This window comes from Suncus etruscus, chromosome X, assembly GCF_024139225.1.
Source record: "Suncus etruscus isolate mSunEtr1 chromosome X, mSunEtr1.pri.cur, whole genome shotgun sequence".
Classification (NCBI taxonomy): Eukaryota; Metazoa; Chordata; class Mammalia; order Eulipotyphla; family Soricidae; genus Suncus; species Suncus etruscus.
The window spans coordinates 77,760,629-77,779,786 of NC_064868.1; the positions used below are offsets into that span (position 1 = coordinate 77,760,629).

Sequence of the window (19,158 nt, forward strand, 5' to 3'; positions counted from 1 at the left end):
AATATTATCTAACAGAAGGCAGCATAAATAGTATAAAAAATAAAGCTCGCACATTTTCATTTCCCCCCCATTTATAATTAGTGAAGAGCTTCTTTGTAGAGCTTCACTGAAGGGGGGATTTCTTTCACTGGAGTTAATATAGCTATCAAGGGAGGGAATCCAGAAATGGAATCCTTCTATGTGCCCAGTATACCCTAAGGAACCTCATTCAGTTAATGAAAAACACTGACATCTGTTGAAAATGGAAGGCTTAGGAAAGGGAGCATACAGAGAGAGCGAGGGTTGAGAAAAAGAAGGGAAACTTGAGGAGCACAGATTAGGAGCATATGCCATGTAGTGGTAGTGGTGGAGTAAATAGTGCTTTATCTAGCTATGAATTAAGAGAAATTGGGAAATTCCAGCAAAAGTGCTCTCCCTGAACCAATTCTGGAATAAAACAGTATACTATAACTTTCAAATTGACAGATACTTGAATATTGAAAGATACACTCCCCAATGCCCTGGAGATGAGTCCAAGGAATAACCAAATGAGAAACCCTATTCATGCGAAAGCAACAAGGTAAAATGTCCCAAGTCAAAGAACAAATTTAGAGCACAGAGAGAACTAAAGGAGAGAATGAAAAGGAGAATCAAATCTCCTTCATTTCTTTTTTTTTTTTTTTTTAATTTTTTTTTTTATTTAAACACCTTGATTACATACATGATTGTGTTTGGGTTTCAGTCATAAAAGGAACACCACCCATCACCAGTGCAACATTCCCATCACCCAAGTCCCAAATCACCCTCCTCCCCACCCAACCCCCGCCTGTACCCTAAACAGGCTCTACATTTCCCTCATACATTCTCAATATTAGGACAGTTCAAAATGTAGTTATTTCTCTAACTAAACTCATCACTCTTTGTGGTGAGCTTCCTGAGGTGAGCTGGAACTTCCAGCTCTTTTCTCTTTTGTGTCTGAAAATTATTATTACAAGGGTGTCTTTCATTTTTCTTAAAACCCATAGATGAGTGAGACCATTCTGCGTTTTTCTCTCTCTCTCTGACTTATTTCACTCAGCATAATAGATTCCATGTACATCCATGTATAGGAAAATTTCATGACTTCATCTCTCCTGACAGCTGCATAATATTCCATTGTGTATATGTACCACAGTTTCTTTAGCCATTCATCTGTTGAAGGGCATCTTGGTTGTTTCCAGAGTCTTGCTATGGTAAATAGAGCTGCAATGAATATAGGTGTAAGGAAGGGGTTTTTGTATTGTATTTTTGTGTTCCTAGGGTATATTCCTAGGAGTGGTATAGCTGGATCGTATGGGAGCTCGATTTCCAGTTTTTGGAGGAATCTCCATATCGCTTTCCATAAAGGTTGAACTAGTCAGCATTCCCACCAGCAGTGGATAAGAGTTCCTTTCTCTCCACATCCCCGCCAACACTGTTTATTCTCATTCTTTGTGATGTGTGCCATTCTCTGGGGTGTGAGGTGGTATCTCATCGTTGTTTTGATTTGCATCTCCCTGATGATTAGTGATGTGGAACATTTTTTCATGTGTCTTTTGGCCATGCGTATTTCTTCTTTGTCAAAGTGTCTGTTCATTTCTTCTCCCCATTTTTTGATGGGGTTAGATGTTTTTTTCTTGTAAAGTTCTGTCAGTGCCTTGTATATTTTGGAGATTAGCCCCTTATCTGATGGGTATTGGGTGAATAGTTTCTCCCACTCAGTGGGTGGCTCTTGTATCCTGGGCACTATTTCCTTTGAGGTGCAGAAGCTTCTCAGCTTAATATATTCCCATCTGTTAATCTCTGCTTTCACTTGCTTGGAGAGTGCAGTTTCCTCCTTGAAGATGCCTGTAATGTCCTGTAGTGTTTTGCCTATGTGCTGTTCTATATATCTTATGGTTTTGGGGCTGATATCGAGGTCTTTAATCCATTTGGATTTTACCTTTGTACATGATGTTAGCTGGGGGTCTAAGTTTAATTTTTTGCAAGTGGCTATCCAATTGTGCCAACACCACTTGTTGAAGAGGCTTTCCCTGCTCCATTTAGGATTTCCTGCTCCTTTATCAAAAATTAGATGGTTGTACGTCTGGGGAACATTTTCTGAGTATTCAAGCCTATTCCACTGATCTGAGGACCTATCCTTATTCCAATACCATGCTGTTTTGATAACTGTTGCTTTGTAGTACAGTTTAAAGTTGGGAAAAGTAATTCCTCCCATATTCTTTTTCCCAATGATTGCTTTAGCTATTCGAGGGTGTTTATTGTTCCAAATGAATTTCAAAAGTGTCTGATCCACTTCTTTGAAGAATGTCATGGGTATCTTTAGAGGGATGGCATTAAATCTGTATAATGCCTTGGGGAGTATTGACATTTTGATGATGTTAATCCTGCCAATCCATGAGCAGGGTATGTGTTTCCATTTCCGTGTGTCCTCTCTTATTTCTTGGAGCAGAGTTTTATAGTTTTCTTTGTATAGGTCCTTCACATATTTAGTCAAGTTGATTCCAAGATATTTGAGTTTGTGTGGTACTATTGTGAATGGGGTTGTTTTCTTAATGTCCATTTCTTCTTTATTACTGTTGGTGTATAGAAAGGCCATTGATTTATGTGTGTTAATTTTGTAGCCTGCCACCTTGCTATATGAGTCTATTGTTTCTAGAAGCTTTTTGATAGAGTCTTTAGGGTTTTCTAAGTAGAGTATCATGTCATCTGCAAACAGTGAGAGCTTGACTTCTTCCTTTCCTATCTGGATTCCCTTGATATCCTTTTCTTGCCTAATCGCTATAGCAAGTACTTCCAGTGCTATGTTGAATAGGAGTGGTGAGAGAGGACAGCCTTGTCTTGTGCCAGAATTTAGAGGGAAGGCTTTCAGTTTTTCTCCATTGAGGATAATATTTGCCACTGGCTTGTGGTAGATGGCCTTCACTATATTGAGAAAGGTTCCCTCCATTCCCATCTTGCTGAGAGTTTTGATCAAGAATGGGTGTTGGACCTTATCAAATGCTTTCTCTGCATCTATTGATATGATCATGTGGTTTTTATTTTTCTTGTTATTGATGTTGTGTATTATGTTGATAGATTTACGGATGTTAAACCAGCCTTGCATTCCTGGGATGAAACCTACTTGATCGTAGTGGATGATCTTCTTAATGAGGCATTGAATCCTATTTGCCAGGATTTTGTTGAGGATCTTTGCATCTGCATTCATCAGTGATATTGGTCTGTAATTTTCTTTTTTGGTAGCGTCTCTGTCTGGTTTAGGTATCAAGGTGATGTTGGCTTCATAAAAGCTATTTGGAAGTGTTTCTGTTTGTTCAATTTCATGAAAGAGTCTTGCCAAGATTGGCAGTAGTTCCTCTTGGAAAGTTTGATAGAATTCATTAGTGAATCCATCTGGACCTGGGCTTTTGTTTTTCGGCAGACATTTGATTACTGTTTTAATTTCATCAATGGTGATGGGGGTGTTTAGATATGCTACATCCTCTTCCTTCAACCGTGGAAGATTATAAGAGTCCAAGAATTTATCCATTTCTTCCAGGTTCTCATTTTTAGTGGCGTAGAGTTTTTCAAAGTAGTTTCTGATTACCCTTTGAATCTCTGTCATATCAGTAGTGATCTCTCCTTTTTCATTCCTGATACGAGTTATCAAGTTTCTCTCTCTCTCTTTCTTTGTTAGGTTTGCCAGTGGTCTATCAATCTTGTTTATTTTTTCAAAGAACCAACTTCTGCTTTCGTTGATCTTTCGGATTGTTTTTTGAGTTTCCACTTCGTTGATTTCTGCTCTCAGCTTTGTTATTTCCTTCTGTCTTCCTGTTCTTGGGTCCTTTTGTTGAGCATTTTCTAGTTCTATTAGCTGTGTCATTAAGCTACTCAGGTAAGCTCCTTCTTCCTTCCTGATGTGTGCTTGCAAAGCTATAAATTTTCCTCTCATTACTGCTTTTGCTGTGTCCCATAAGTTCTGAGAGTTTGTGTCTTTATTGTCATTTGTTTCCAGGAACCTTTTTATTTCCTCCTTGATTTCATCTCGGACCCACTGGTTATTGAGCATGAGGCTGTTTAACTTTCAGGTGTTAAAGTGTTTCTTCTGAGTCCCTTTGGAGTTCACAAATAATTTCAGAGCCTTGTGGTCAGCGAAGGTAGCCTGCAAAATTTCTATCCTCTTGATCTTATGGAGGTATGTTTTATGTGCCAGCATGTAGTCTATCCTGGAGAATGTCCCATGTACATTGGAGAAGAATGTGTATCCAGGTTTCTGGGGATGGAGTGTCCTATATATATCCACTAGGCCTCTTTCTTCCATTTCTCTCCTCAGGTCTAGTATATTCTTGTTGGGTTTCAGTCTGGTTGACCTGTCCAGTGTTGACAAAGCCGTGTTTAGGTCCCCCACAATTATTGTGTTGTTGTTGATATTATTTTTCAGATTTGTCAGCAGTTGTATTAAATATTTTGCTGGCCCCTCATTCGGTGCATATATGTTTAGGAGAGTGAATTCTTCCTGCTCTACGTACCCCTTGATTAATATAAAATGTCCGTCTTTGTCCCTTACAACCTTCCTGAGTATAAAGTTTGCATTATCTGATATTAGTATGGCCACTCCAGCTTTTTTATGGGTGTTGTTTGCTTGGATAACTTTTCTCCAGCCTTTTATTTTGAGTCTATGTTTGTTCTGACTATTCAGGTGCGTTTCTTGTAGGCAGCAGAAGGTTGGATTGAGTTTTTTGATCCATTTAGCCACTCTGTGTCTCTTAACTGGTGCATTTAGTCCATTGACGTTGAGAGAAAGAATTGTCCTGGGATTTAACGCCATCTTTATTTCAAAATTTGGTGTGTCTTTTGGGTAGTCTTGTCTTAGATTAGGTCTTTCAGTTTTTCTCTTAAGACTGGTTTTGTGTCTGTGAAGTTTCTGAGCTGTTTTTTGTCTGTGAAACCATGTATTCTTCCATCAAACCGGAAAGTGAGTTTTGCTGGGTATAGTATTCTGGGTGAAGCATTCATTTCATTCAGTCTTGTCACAATATCCCACCACTGCTTTCTGGCATTGAGCGTTTCTGGTGACAGGTCTGCTGTAAATCTCAGGGAAGCTTGCTTGAACATGATTTCCCCTTTTGATCTTGCTGTTTTCAGAATTCTGTCTCTATCTGTGGGATTTGTCATTGTGACTAGGATGTGTCTTGGGGTGGTTTTTCTGGGGTCTCTTTTGGTTGGTACTCTTCGGGCATGCAGGATTTGATCACATATATTCTTTAGCTCTGGAAGTTTCTCTTTAATGATGTTCTTGACCATTGATTCTTCCTGGAAATTTTCTTCCTGGGTCTCTGGGACTCCAATGATTCTTAAGTTGTTTCTGTTGATCTTATCATAGACTTCTATTTTCGTCTGTTCCCATTCTTTGACTAATTTTTCCATTGTCTGCTCATTTGCTTTAAGTTTTTTGTCCAATCTCTCCTGCTGTATGGAATTGTTATGTATCTCATCTTCCACAGCACCAAGTCTATTCTCAGCTTCTGATACCCTGTCCCAGAGCTTATCCATTTTGTCATTCACTTCGTTTACTGAGTTTTTCAGGCCTGTTAGTTGACATGTTATTTCAGTTTGGAGTTTTGTCATTTCTGCCTTCATATTTTCTTGGTTCTTATTAGTGTTCTGTTCAACTCGATCCATAGTTTCTTGGAGTCTGTTGAGCACCTTCCATATTGCTAGTCTAAAGTCCTTATCTGAGAGGTTGATTAGTTGTTCAGTCATTATCTGGTCCTCAGAATTGTCATCTTCATTCTCTATGTCTGATGCTGGCCTGCGCTGTTTCCCCATTGTCACATTTGTATTGTGGGTTTTTCTACGTGTTGTAGTGGTATTCATTGTCTATATGATGTAGGCAGCACACTCCTCTGGCTCCTCCCTTTCTGGATGGGCTGACTTGCCTCTAAGGGAGGGGAGTCCTCCGTGGATGAAGCCTCACACTGGGTCAAATCTTAGGCCCGAGCATGTAACAGAGAAGACAGTCCAGAGAGAAATGTTTGCTTCTGTGATATAGCGCCGTTCTTAGTGTGATTTTTCCTTCTTGTTGCAATGGAGTTCTTTCCTTAGAAAGAGTGCACGGCCGCGTAGCGAAGCGGAGCGGCCGTGCTCCTCTGAGCCTCTTTTTGCCCCACTCGCAAGAGTTTCACGCAAGAGGACAGTAGACAGACATAGACAGGTCACACTCACAGTCTTTCACAGCTGAGCCCCACTGGGCCGGTGTACTTTCGCGGATTTTCCCCGCCTGGTGTCACACACAGGGAGCCAGCTTTTGCAAAGGATAGCCGGTTTTTATGCTCTGAAGTCCCTCCCTGAAAATGGCGTCTGGGCGAGCGAGGTTTCTGGAGGCTCTTTTTGCCCCACTCGCAAGAGTTTCACGCAAGAGGACAGTAGACAGACATAGACAGGTCACACTCACAGTCTTTCACAGCTGAGCCCCACTGGGCCGGTGTACTTTCGCGGATTTTCCCCGCCTGGTGTCACACACAGGGAGCCAGCTTTTGCAAAGGATAGCCGGTTTTTATGCTCTGAAGTCCCTCCCTGAAAATGGCGTCTGGGCGAGCGAGGTTTCTGGAGGCTCTTTTTGCCCCACTCGCAAGAGTTTCACGCAAGAGGACAGTAGACAGACATAGACAGGTCACACTCACAGTCTTTCACAGCTGAGCCCCACTGGGCCGGTGTACTTTCGCGGATTTTCCCCGCCTGGTGTCACACACAGGGAGCCAGCTTTTGCAAAGGATAGCCGGTTTTTATGCTCTGAAGTCCCTCCCTGAAAATGGCGTCTGGGCGAGCGAGGTTTCTGGAGGCTCTTTTTGCCCCACTCGCAAGAGTTTCACGCAAGAGGACAGTAGACAGACATAGACAGGTCACACTCACAGTCTTTCACAGCTGAGCCCCACTGGGCCGGTGTACTTTCGCGGATTTTCCCCGCCTGGTGTCACACACAGGGAGCCAGCTTTTGCAAAGGATAGCCGGTTTTTATGCTCTGAAGTCCCTCCCTGAAAATGGCGTCTGGGCGAGCGAGGTTTCTGGAGGCTCTTTTTGCCCCACTCGCAAGAGTTTCACGCAAGAGGACAGTAGACAGACATAGACAGGTCACGCTCACAGTCTTTCACAGCTGAGCCCCACTGGGCCGGTGTACTTTCGCGGATTTTCCCCGCCTGGTGTCACACACAGGGAGCCCGCTTTTGCAAAGGATAGCCGGTTTTTATGCTCTGAAGTCCCTCCCTGAAAATGGCGTCTGGGCGAGCGAGGTTTCTGGAGGCTCTTTTTGCCCCACTCGCAAGAGTTTCACGCAAGAGGACAGTAGACAGACATAGACAGGTCACACTCACAGTCTTTCACAGCTGAGCCCCACTGGGCCGGTGTACTTTCGCGGATTTTCCCCGCCTGGTGTCACACACAGGGAGCCAGCTTTTGCAAAGGATAGCCGGTTTTTATGCTCTGAAGTCCCTCCCTGAAAATGGCGTCTGGGCGAGCGAGGTTTCTGGAGGCTCTTTTTGCCCCACTCGCAAGAGTTTCACGCAAGAGGACAGTAGACAGACATAGACAGGTCACACTCACAGTCTTTCACAGCTGAGCCCCACTGGGCCGGTGTACTTTCGCGGATTTTCCCCGCCTGGTGTCACACACAGGGAGCCAGCTTTTGCAAAGGATAGCCGGTTTTTATGCTCTGAAGTCCCTCCCTCCTTCATTTCTTTATGCCCAGGCCCAGCAAAGAATGACTTTATAAATATTCAGAGAGAAGCCTCAGCAATAACACAGTGGGAAAGGCACTGGCCTTGCTGGCAGGAAAGTCGACTTTGCCTTCTCATATGGTCCCCTGAGGGGGACCACCAGAAACAAGCCCTGAGGCCAGAGCCAGGGGTCAGGAAGCCCTGAGCATTGCCAGATGTGTAATCACTGTCAGGTGTGGCCCCCAAAACAAAACAAAAAATAATAAAGATAAAAAATAATGTTCAACATTTTCTCCTGCTGAACCAAAACTGTGGCCCTGAAACAGATGGGAACTGGGAATATCCATGTAGCTTGGCCTTAATACATGGCAGGACAGATGCCTGTACCTCTCATCAGGTGCTCAGGGCCCATCTGCCTGTACTGTAGGATACCACCAGTATAATTATGATGCTATAATTATTCAAATGGCCCTTGGCAGAATAAAGGTTCCCACCCCTATTGTAGAGGCACACTTCCTAGTCTGGCTCAATCTGGGATATAGGAAGTAAATTTGTCTTTATGCAAGTCTGGCTTAGGAAAAATCCACTGTGTTGATGAGGGAGGTAGTACGTCTTAATGACCGAGAGAGGAAGTCAGTGAAACCAGGCCCAAATTCTCACTCCATCATCTTATTATCTTCCTAGCTCAATCCCCAAGACTCAGTGTTTACATCAATTGAGGAGGAATAATAACAGCATTCTAGATATTAGCTTTCCTTGCTGCATTATTTTAAAGATTTCACCACATGTTTCATGGGGAATAGACATCTCTGGCATAGAGTCAATGCTAAGAGAAAGTACTCCTTTTAGAACCCTAACCAAAATTATTTCCCCTAAACTCTCTAAGTGTCAGAAAGTCAATTACCAACATTAATTCCTTTGGGTTCAAGCTTTGCCTCCAGCAATCCTTAGTGAAAATGTCAATATCCTCAGGCATCTCTCAGAGTAAGCCACCCAAGTATCTAACAGTATTTCTCCAACACCCAGTTTTGTGCTATGACAACAAACCAGAAATAAACACAGTATGGAACCAGTGAGTTTTGATCCTTGCCTGGTACATGTGTCCTGCAACTATTTCTAGATTACTGTCCTATACGGTCAAGCACAGTGCCAGTGATTTGTAACCCACCAGCTACATGGCTACATGAAAATAATATAATCTTTCTAAATTTCACTCCCTCATCTCTAAAGTCCATTAAAATAGGTCATAGTATAGGGTTTCCATGAAAATTAAATGAGATAACATGCAAAATAATGAATGCTTAGTAAATAGTGCTCAACAACATAGATGCCACAATAATAACAAGGGCTGATATTTCTTTTTTTGTCTGTTTTTGTTTTTGGGCCACACCCGATGACACTCAGGGGTTACTCCTGGCTATGTGCTCAGAAATTGTTTGTGGATTGGAGGACCATATGGGATGCTGGGAAGGGGGATTGAACCGCGGTTCATCCTAGGCTAGCTAGTGCAGGCAAGGCTACCTTATGGATTGTGCCACTGCTCTGGCCCCTGATAATTCTTTAATTGCTACTAAATGTTGAATATTTTTATTTACCATTACTTAAAGGGATTCTCAATGTTCCCAACCCATTAAATAAGTACTTCTTTGGGGGCCAAATATAAGATCCTGTTTAGTGTCCTAGTATTGGGCAGAGTAGGGAATCTTCTAGAACCAGAGAAAAAAACAAGGAGAAGGAGTTTTAACCCAGAAAGAACAAGTGTTGAGATGTGACTAGATTCAGCAACACAGAACACAACACAATGAGATGTCATTCACAATAAATTAAATAGCAGACATAACAAATGATGCTAGAAATAATTATAGTAACTGCTTTTGAAGATGGAATAATGAAAGGAACATTGTTTACTTTGTGAAAGATGACCAAAATCTGTGATTTTTGTTTTGAGGTCACAGCTGGCAGTACTCAGGGCTTACCACTAGATATGTTCAGGGGCACTAATCTGGTACCAGAGATCAAACATGCAATACAAGCAGTATACCCACCCTACTATCTTTCCAATCCAATATATTGTGCATTGGGGGGAAGTGGAGTGATAGTACAATGAATAGGATGTATAAAGACAAAAACCACAAATATTGTATATTTTCAATTTAGTATTGATTCTAAAATGTATCATCTAGATGCACATTTAAAGATTTGTGCACACTACTGTGTATATGGCTCAATAATTCTAAAACAAAAGAAAGTCAGGCTTTCATTATTTTTTCAAATGAACTCTTTCTAATGTATCTTTCACAAGAATTTTTTCTCTTTATTCTTAGTGCCTACTGAGGGGGTCCCCAAAGGACATAAATGCACACCTCACAATTCTGATAGAACATAAAGTCATTTCCCCAACTAAATTCTGAGGTCTCTGTAGAAGATTACCAATAACAGTCCAGATAAGCAAACTCCCCAGTGCAGCATAGACCAACACTACCACACCTCCTTGAAATGGAGTGTGTAGAGGGGAGAGTTTTTGTCTGCCACGAGTCATCTTGGTATTTATAACCTCATTCATAGGCCACACAATGAAAAACAAGCTGTACAGAACTGACCAAAGCATATATGCCTATTCCATCATGTACCACAGCCAGAGTATGATGTCTAGGGGTCAAAAACATAGACTGTGGGTTAGACATTCCTCACTTCTGCCCTAGGATATCAACTCAAATCGTACCAAAGTCAAGCAAACTCCCCAAAGTTCAAAAGACTCAGCAAGGACATATTCTTTGGGGGGGATTGGCCCCACCCAGCCACACTCAGGGGTTACTCCTGGCTCTTCGCTAAGAAATCGCTCCTGGCAGACACAGGGGACCATATGGGATGCTGGGATTCGAACCACCATCCATCCTGGATCAGCTGTTTTCAAGGCAACCTCCCTACCACTGTGCTTTCTCTCCTGCCCCTACAAGGAAATCTTCCATCTTCTGTCCTTTGCCTGTGGGGAGTATCGCTAACCAGTGATGCTACTAATACTGTTTCTCCTTGAAAATTGATGCAAAATGTAATTTAAAAGGGCAGAGGCAGCAGTAGGGCATGAGAACTGCTTTACAGAGATCTCAGCAGAGCCATTGAAATGTACATTTAATGTTTATAATGAACCCAGGTCTTTAATAAAGTGGTCTATCAAGTTTCCATCTAGCCCCAAGAATAGGGAAATGATCTAATAGAAAGAACTCAACTTACGGGAATCCCCATCCTCCATGTTCAGTGTTAACATCGTGGAAAATACTGATTTCAAGAATAATGGTCATCATATTCAGAGGAAAATTAGACCTGTTAGTGGGACTGATGATAATCAGGAATACTCCACACCATTTCACTTTGTTTTTATACTTATTTTAAAAATGAGTCCAGTGGTAATTTTTTTCTTTTTCATAACCCATTATGCCTGGAATTCATAAAGAATGGCTTCCTATGGCTCAGGCCCCTTTTCTTTTTGTTCTCACTCTGTGTGCCTCTTGGTGGAGTGAGTCGGGCTTGCAATTGAACCTAAAGTACCTTTCTCTTCAGCTTCCTTTTCTGTGATCATTTTGCTCCCCAGTTTCAGAAAGCAATCTCTACTCTCAGAGTTCTTCATGTACTCAATACAGACAATTACATATCATAGGGCTGAAGCAATAGTAGAACTCTTGCTTTGCAGGCCTCTGGCCTGGGTTCAATCCTTGGCATCCCAAATGCCCACCCCAAGCCCCAACAGAGTGATCTCAGGGTGTAGAGCCAAGAGTAAGCCTTGAGCATCGATGATTTGCCCCCCTAACCCAGAACTACCTCAAGCCCCAAACATTCACTCTCTTGGCATCAATATTACCCATTTTTCTACAATGCAAACCACATGTTGACTAACACTCTAAACTATCTCATTTTTGCCATGATAACATTTTTGGGCCATTCTTTTTTGAAAATTCCCATATCCTGGATGTCTAATAATAACATTTATATTGAAGGTTCACATATATGTGATCAAAGGCTCAATTTTGTGTTTTCTAAAACACATAGAGAGCAGGGTATGGGGACATTTTCTTCCCGTTATTGATCTGGATGATCACTTTGGTGATTTACTGAAAGGTGGTGTCTTCAACTGAAAGCACCTATTCAACTTTCTTGCATTATACTTTTTAATCTGCATTTATCCAGAAATACACACCCTTCTGAAAGGTTTCATCAAGTTATGATAGTCAAGGTGGTCTGGTACATATTTTTAACGTGTCAGAAATATGACCCAATTGAGATTGTATAACCAGTGTGTAACAAATAGATAAGCAATGTCATCTGGGTTGCTCAGAAAATAAATCAACCCTATTACATAGGACTATGAGCTTGACCTCCATTCCTCACTCAGTCTGTATGGACAAATCATGTCCGCTGAGGTATAGGAAAACACACATAAATACATGCAGACATTGCTTGATGAAGATGTTTGTCTACTTTACAAATATGTAAGACCACAGAAGGTACTTGATCTTCACATTTTAAATGTCACTTGAAGCTGGGCAAGTAGAATTCCCACCAACACCATACTTGAATTCACATGGTGCTTGGAGGATGGGACATGGTTTCTGCCTGACCTAAATCATTTGATCTTGGGTATTATTTCTTATCCCTTCCAAATTTCTCAACTCCAGAAATATATACCATAATGAAGCAGACACAAGAAAGCCTTTTTATTGGCTATATTTGAAGAGCTGCAACATATTCCGGTTGTTCTGGGTTGATTGTAATTCCCAGAATGAGGAGTTGATTTGAACATAAAATGGCACAGCTGCAAAGAGACCTGGAATGTTAACAGTTTCATGACCTGACTGCCTGGCAAATCAAACATCCTTGCCCAAAGCCTGGTTCCAACTCTTCCCTTCTTGTCCAGTTCCCCAGGCTAATATACACTTGATCTGCTCAGGGAATGTTCTCAACCACTTCCTTCTTCTCAGAGCTAACTTAATATTTCTCACCAACTCAACATCACAAATCAGTCTTCCCTTACTCAGAGCCAGAAAAGAATGCACTTTAAGTCCTTGCAAAGACTTGACCTGAAACTGGAAAAATACTCAAAAGAAGACATAAAATAAGTAAAAGATCCAGTACCCCTAATTCATACCCGAACTCTCAGCTCTTCTTTCTAGCTTTAGTCTTTGTCAATAAAGAAGCTTCATGGAGCTAGACATAATGAAGAGGTTTCATAGGCATCAAATCCCAAGAACAGCCTAACATTTCTAATGATGGATTTCCCTGGGCACACCCCCTCAGTGAGGTTGTGATGAAGAACAGCAGCAAATACACAGAAAAAAACACAGGCTGCCCGTGACATGTTATTTAACCACTGGCCCATGATGATTTATTCATAAGATGAACAGACAAGTCCCTACATGAGTAAAAGGAAGATTATGATAGGTTTAATGAGAGGTCACCAACATCATGTTACTTGTGGGTTCAATATTTTAAACACCTGTTTTACTTGGCTTGAGCCTGAGAAAGACACTTGACAGCAAGCACCTGGTCAAGAATCCACCAATTCCAAGATGATCAGCCAGAATGGCATTCAGGTTTCAAGACTTGATAGGCTGGCTGCTTAACCACAATGCCCTGCCCTTCTTTAGGATGACAGAGAAGCTATTAAAGATGCCAGGAAGTGAGCAGAAATGAGCTGTGCCCATAATTGAACAAGCTGTCCAGAAATCTGTTTCACCAACAGCTGTGCAAGTGGCTGGTTTCTTCGACTTTGCATGAAACTGTCTTCTACCACCAACAACCAGTAGAAGTCCTGTCTGACACTATCACCAACTCACTGGGAGATCCCCTGGCACCCAGAACCTTAAAATGTGTCTATATGTGCTGGAAAGACTACCACCTCTGAAAATGAAGCTTCAAACTAAAGTACAGCTTTCCAACAGAGAACTGGCTACCACTTTCACTCAAGCCTTGTAAGATTTGGTTCTCAGTGCATAAGGCTACACAGTTTTCAAATACAATGAGAACACAGTTGCAGGAAATCAGGCGCAGCTTCTTCTGAGTCTTTGCTCAATAAGAGAACTTCTAAAAAGATGATATGTGATATAGAAGAGTGAGTCAAAGCAAAGCAAATATCTTCTTGAACAAACAAATGTCAAGCTGTATACTTCGCTGAAATGGAAACAGGTCCTCATGTTCTGGGGCTGAGTGCCCCAAACTATGTACAGATCTGCTAGTATAATGTTCTATGCAAAGCCTGAATAAATACATAAAAGAATATTTGCTACCCAAGTTGCCATTGAAATAAATGGTTTCGAACAGAATCAAGATCCCCTCCTCCCCTTCGAAGAATAGTCTATCTTGTCTGGCTACTATGGTGAAAAGGTTATCAAAATGACCCTTGCCCATCACTGATATTCACCTCAATGAGTTGAAAATGTCACTCCAAATGTAACAAGGTCACCTCAATACTTTCAAAGCTATACCTCATTCAGCAGCACAGAAATAACTGGTTACCATATTTCCTGTGCTTAAAAACTAGAAACATCGCACTTTCAAAATCCTCTGCATAGTTACAATTGGATATGGGCATGAACTCCAAACAGAGTGACAGATGATTGAATAAAAAATGAGCTGCAGACTTTGAAAAAGGTTAGGAAATTCATTCATATTTTTATAAATTCTTTGGCACATTTCAGTCATTTGTCACTCCATGGTTCTCAACTAATGTGTAGATATTTGATGTACTTATTAAATGTACTCATGACTCTCGAGCTTCAAAAAAATTCAAGACACGCATGAATACATAGATCATTTACAAATTGCAAAACCTTTTCAGGAACATGGTCAATGAAGTCTTTTCATGTAAAAATATGAATACATCTGGACTTTGGGGTTTTTTTGGACTATAACATCAAAAGCAGTCTTGAAGTTTTAGTGTGTCAACATACTTGAAAGGAGAAACCATTATTAACTACTAGGTAGTCCCTATTTTGAAAATGTTGTGACTTGAACTACCAACAGAAAGGGAGACATGGGACTCCTGATCCTGGCAGCCAGAATGTTCCAAGACAAGAAAGTAGGCTCCCATCTTCAAAGTTACCTTAGAAAATTGCTCTAATTTATTCTAATTACAACCATAATTTCAAATGCTAATTACACAATTCCTACAGGGAGGTGTTCAATTGCCAATGTGGTAAATGAGTCAACAGAAGAAAATATTATGACATGCGCCTAGTAACAGTTTTCATTCTTGATTTACAGAAACCTGCCCTAATGTTCCCACACTTGTTAATCCCTTCTGGACAGTTGCAAATTAAATTCCTAAAACAGCAAAACCTATTTTCTTGGACTTCATTTGTCTTAGATCCTCCCCAAAGGGAGACTTAAATAAAGAAACCATAGGTAAGCACCTAATGGTAATCAGAAATCAAATATCTAAAAACAAATATGAAATCCTCTTGGATTCTGAAAAGAACCACTTGCCTACATCAATTAGGTGTGAGCATATTCAAGAGTCTTTACTTTTCTGAGCTCTCAGTGGAATAGAAAACCTTGTAAGAATCCCAAAGACCCTTTCTCTGATAGGAAAGCCTGCTAGCAAGGCAACACAGGCAAATGTGTGTGTGTGGGGGGGGTTCAACTTTCTAAGTGTGGGCTTAGTTAATTTTTGCACCCCAAAGCATATGGCAGATGCAAAGGGATTGCACTTCTAGATTTGGCCAAATCAAGGGCAGCATTGATTCTTGGGACCTAAGCTATTAACCCCTACTTTCTCTTCCAACCCTCCTCTATTGCAGGAGTGATGACACAACACACACACACACACACACACACACACACACACACACACACATGCATACAACTTCTGAGGCTTTTCTCAAGTCTGTGGAAGAGAACCTGCTTCACTTAGAAAGGAGGTAAGGCCCTCCACTGAATGAAGAGTTTGAGAAGTTTCTGCCCTATAGCCTCCAGAGAATGAATGCTAGGAGGGATGTGGGGAGAGAAGAGAGAAGAGAATGGGAAAGCAGTGGGAGGGAAGGGGCCCTTGGAGGCAGAGAAGGAAATGTAGGGCTTACCAGCTGCTACCCTACTTCTGCAACATGGACTGGACAAGGATCTTGCTCTAGCTAAGTGAAACTGGGGCCCTCTGCGCTGGACCAGCCTACTCCAGTGTCTGTTGATTCGCCCCACTTTACCTCAGGCACCTCTGCTCCCCAGAGCTCTACCACACCCCTTCTCTGTGCCTCTTCTCTCTGCCCCAGAACTCAGGTCTCTGAGGCTGCTATCTCCAATAGACATTCCTGAGCTAAACCCAAGCCCCAGCCTGGCATGAGCCAAGGGTGCAGGTACTGAGAGAGTTGAAGGGAATGAGGAGGGGCGTGATACCCTCTTCTGAGTTCTCCCCAAATGAGGGCCCTGCTCCGTTGCGCCTCCTCCAACCTGTCCCAGGGAGGCCCCAGGATGAGACTTGCACTCCGGGGGACCAGAGGCTTGGCGCCGGGGCCAGGTCACTGAACCCTAGGAAGGAGAGGAGAGGGAAGGGAGTCGCCCCTCCCGCAGAGAGAAGCTACTACTGGGCACTAGTGGCAAAGGGGACAACAGCCTTTGTTCTCCAGGGGCTTGGTCAGGCTGCGTAGCCAAGACGCAGCGCGGGCGGTGCCGGAGTACCGGGATTGCTCACTTTTTGCACGCGGCCAGTCTAAGACCGCAAGCTTGAGCCTTCGAGGGGGGTGGGGTGGGGTGGGGTGGGGAGGAGAGAGTTGGAGTGTCGGGGGTGAGAAGGGAGCAGGCAGGAGGGTGGGGAGGGGGAGGGGTTCGGCATTTCGGCCAGGCTCTTTGTTTGCATTGGGGGCGGGGAGGGGGGGGTTGAAGGTGGGTGCCACCGGGGTTGTGCGAGCGGGGTAGCTCCCTGAGTATGGTCCCCCGCGCAGCTCACACACAGAGGCACATTCGCGCACACGCACATCCAGGCACTCGCCCGTCTGGCGCTTGGCGGGGAAGAGGCAGCGCGGTGGCCGGCGCTCCTGGCTGCAGAAGCCGGGGCGGCCCGCAGCGCCACTACGGTGCGTCCTGGAGGGGAGTGGAGACACTGCTAGGCACTCGCGGGGGGCCAATACCAGGAGGCGGGAGGGAAAGTAGTGCCAGCCCCGATCTCACCCTCTACCAGCGGCCCGGGACCCTCCCCCTGCTGGCGCGCCCCGGGTCGCAGAGGTCAAGACCAGCCCCGGCTCTCGGAGGGTGCCCGGGAGCCTCTTTGGGGGTTCGGGGGTGCGCGCGCGCGGGAGGGACCTGAAAGCTGGAGCGGAGCACGGAGCAGAGCGGTCTGGGCGGGCGGGCAGCGCGCTTACCCTTAGAAGCATCTTTCTCCTCTTTGGGCTTGGTCACCTTTCCACTCATAGATCCCAGCTTGCTTGGCGAGGGTCGCGCGGAAGACCGAAGTGCCCTCGGAGCCGGCTGCACTTGGCAGAGTAATCAGGACGGCCAGGGGCGAGCGCGAGCTCCCCAGCACCGTGTGGCTCGGCGCGGAATCTGCTTTTCCCCCGCCGCTGCCGCCGCCGCCGCCGCCGCCGCCGCCGCCGCTGCCTAGGGGAGAATGGGGAGGAAAGAGGGGGTGAAGGAGGAGCCGCCGCTGCCGCCGCCGCGCCGCCGCCACCGCGAGCCCGAGCGACCGGCCGCGGGAGGAGCCGCTCGCCTCGCTCCAGAAGTGAACAGACAAAGCGGCGCGGCGTTGCCCCCGTCGCCCGCACCCTCCCCAACACACACGCATACAAACACCCCGCAACCTGCGGCCCGCCTGTCGGGAGCGGCGCTCGCCAGGTTCCCGGGCCACCAAGAAGTGCGGGCGGGACGCAGGGGTTCGGTGCCGGCCTCCCCCGGGGTCTCCAGCCCGCGCGCCTCCGGCCGCCCGGCCCTCTCTCGTCTCTCCCCGAGCCGCTGCGGGCCACCAACTCTAGCAACGTGAACCCCCCTAGCGAGGACCCATTCGGTCGTTTTTCCCGGCAAACAAAGCCCCAGATAGTCACTTCCAATAAGGACCAGCCGCGCCGCAACAGGGAAATGTTGGACTCTGATGAACAACGTGTGAGCTTGGTACACCGCAGAGCCACGCAGCCGCCTCGCCCGCGGACAATCGAGAGAGCGCGGAGCTCGCCTCTTTAGGGCACTTGCATCCGTGTGCACTAGCCGATTCTTACGCTCCAAAGGGAGCGGCCCCCCCCCCCATTTGCTCGCGGGTACACACGCCCCCCCCAAAAAAAAGCGGGAACCGGTAGCCTTACCTGCTCTCTCTCTCTCTCTCTCTCTCTCTCTCTCTCTCTCTCTCTCTCTCTCTCTCTCTCTCTCTCTCTCTCTCTCTCTCTCTCTCTCTCTCTCTCTCTCTTTTCCTCCCCACACACACCCTTGGAATTCGCCCACTGCCTCGACTCAGGCTCTTCTTCCCAAGAACTCAGGTCCCCCAGACCTGCGACGCACCACCAAGACGCTTCCTTCACATAAGCCAAGGTGTGGGCACGCGGGGGGCAGGGAGGGCGGGACGCACAAAGCCTCCTGCCCACTGTAGTAAAATCGCAGCTCGGCAGGGGCGCGCCAACGTCTGTGGCGGGTTGGTACCACCCGAGCGAGCACAGCGGAGCACAAGCGAGCTTGGCGGCCCGGCTTCTGCGAGCCGCTCCAGGGCACGACCGGTGCCCGTGGGCGCCGTCGGAACAGGCTCCGAGCGTCCCCCCGCAGAGATTCCAACCCAGTGCGTGCACCTCACTCCAACTCCTTCAGTCTTGGTTACCCCTTCCCCAAGAGCCCAATCCCTCTTTCTCTGCTGCTCTGTCCGGGGTCTCAAGCTGGTCGTTACCGACTCTTGACGGCCCCTGCCATGGGCAAATACCTGCACCGAACGGGAGAATGTCAGTCCGGGACTGGCTGAGTCGTTGCCTCTCGCCAGCTGCCCAAGTTGAGGCAGCTGTGCGGGAGAAGCAGGCGCGTGGGGACGTGTATGCCTCTGGGGCAGAGTGAAAGACTGACCGTGGCGACTGCCACCTCCCACTGCCGCCTCCCACCCCCTGCCCCACAGGCCCCTCCTCCTAGGACTCGTCGCTCCGGTTGGCAAATGGAGCTCAATAAGAGGGTGCAGTCCCCTGGATGGCCAACCCAGGGGAATGGAGTCCAGACCAAGTCAGGCAGGATAAGAAGCGAGTTGCTGGACAGGGATGGAGGGGGACCCAGAACTCAGAGATGGCAGGTGAGGGGCGCTGACAGCTGAAGGGGAAGGGGAAAGAGAAGAGGTTAAGGGGGGCTTGGTCCAAGCAGAAATTAACCCTGGGACCTTCTGGATTAACCTTTCCGTGGGCTATAGGAGCTTGTCGTTGGAAAAGAGAAGGTGGCAGCTAGCAGGACGTTCTTGGGGCCATCCAAAAATGGTACCAGAGGCTCCAGCTCTGGCAGTGGTGAGGAGGCATAGCCTCCCCTGCACAAAATCCCTTTC

At 45.4% G+C, this 19,158-nt stretch overlaps 1 protein-coding gene across 2 annotated transcripts in view; it reads right to left on the reverse strand.

Annotated features, from left to right (window-relative positions):
* The window catches only part of FGF13 (fibroblast growth factor 13), a 610,838-nt gene extending 592,236 nt beyond the window's left edge, over window positions 1-18,602 (reverse strand). The window contains exons 1-2 of one of the 2 annotated variants that reach the window (XM_049767522.1): window positions 18,568-18,602; window positions 17,030-17,264 (exon numbers count right to left, since the gene is read on the reverse strand). In XM_049767522.1, the coding sequence (XP_049623479.1) occupies window positions 17,030-17,078 (49 nt within the window). In that variant the 5' untranslated portion in view covers window positions 17,079-17,264; window positions 18,568-18,602. Of the gene's footprint in view, window positions 1-17,029; window positions 17,265-18,561 lie in introns of both variants that reach the window. The other variant, XM_049767523.1, reaches the window with a different exon arrangement.
* Between the last annotated feature and the right edge of the window lie 556 nt (window positions 18,603-19,158).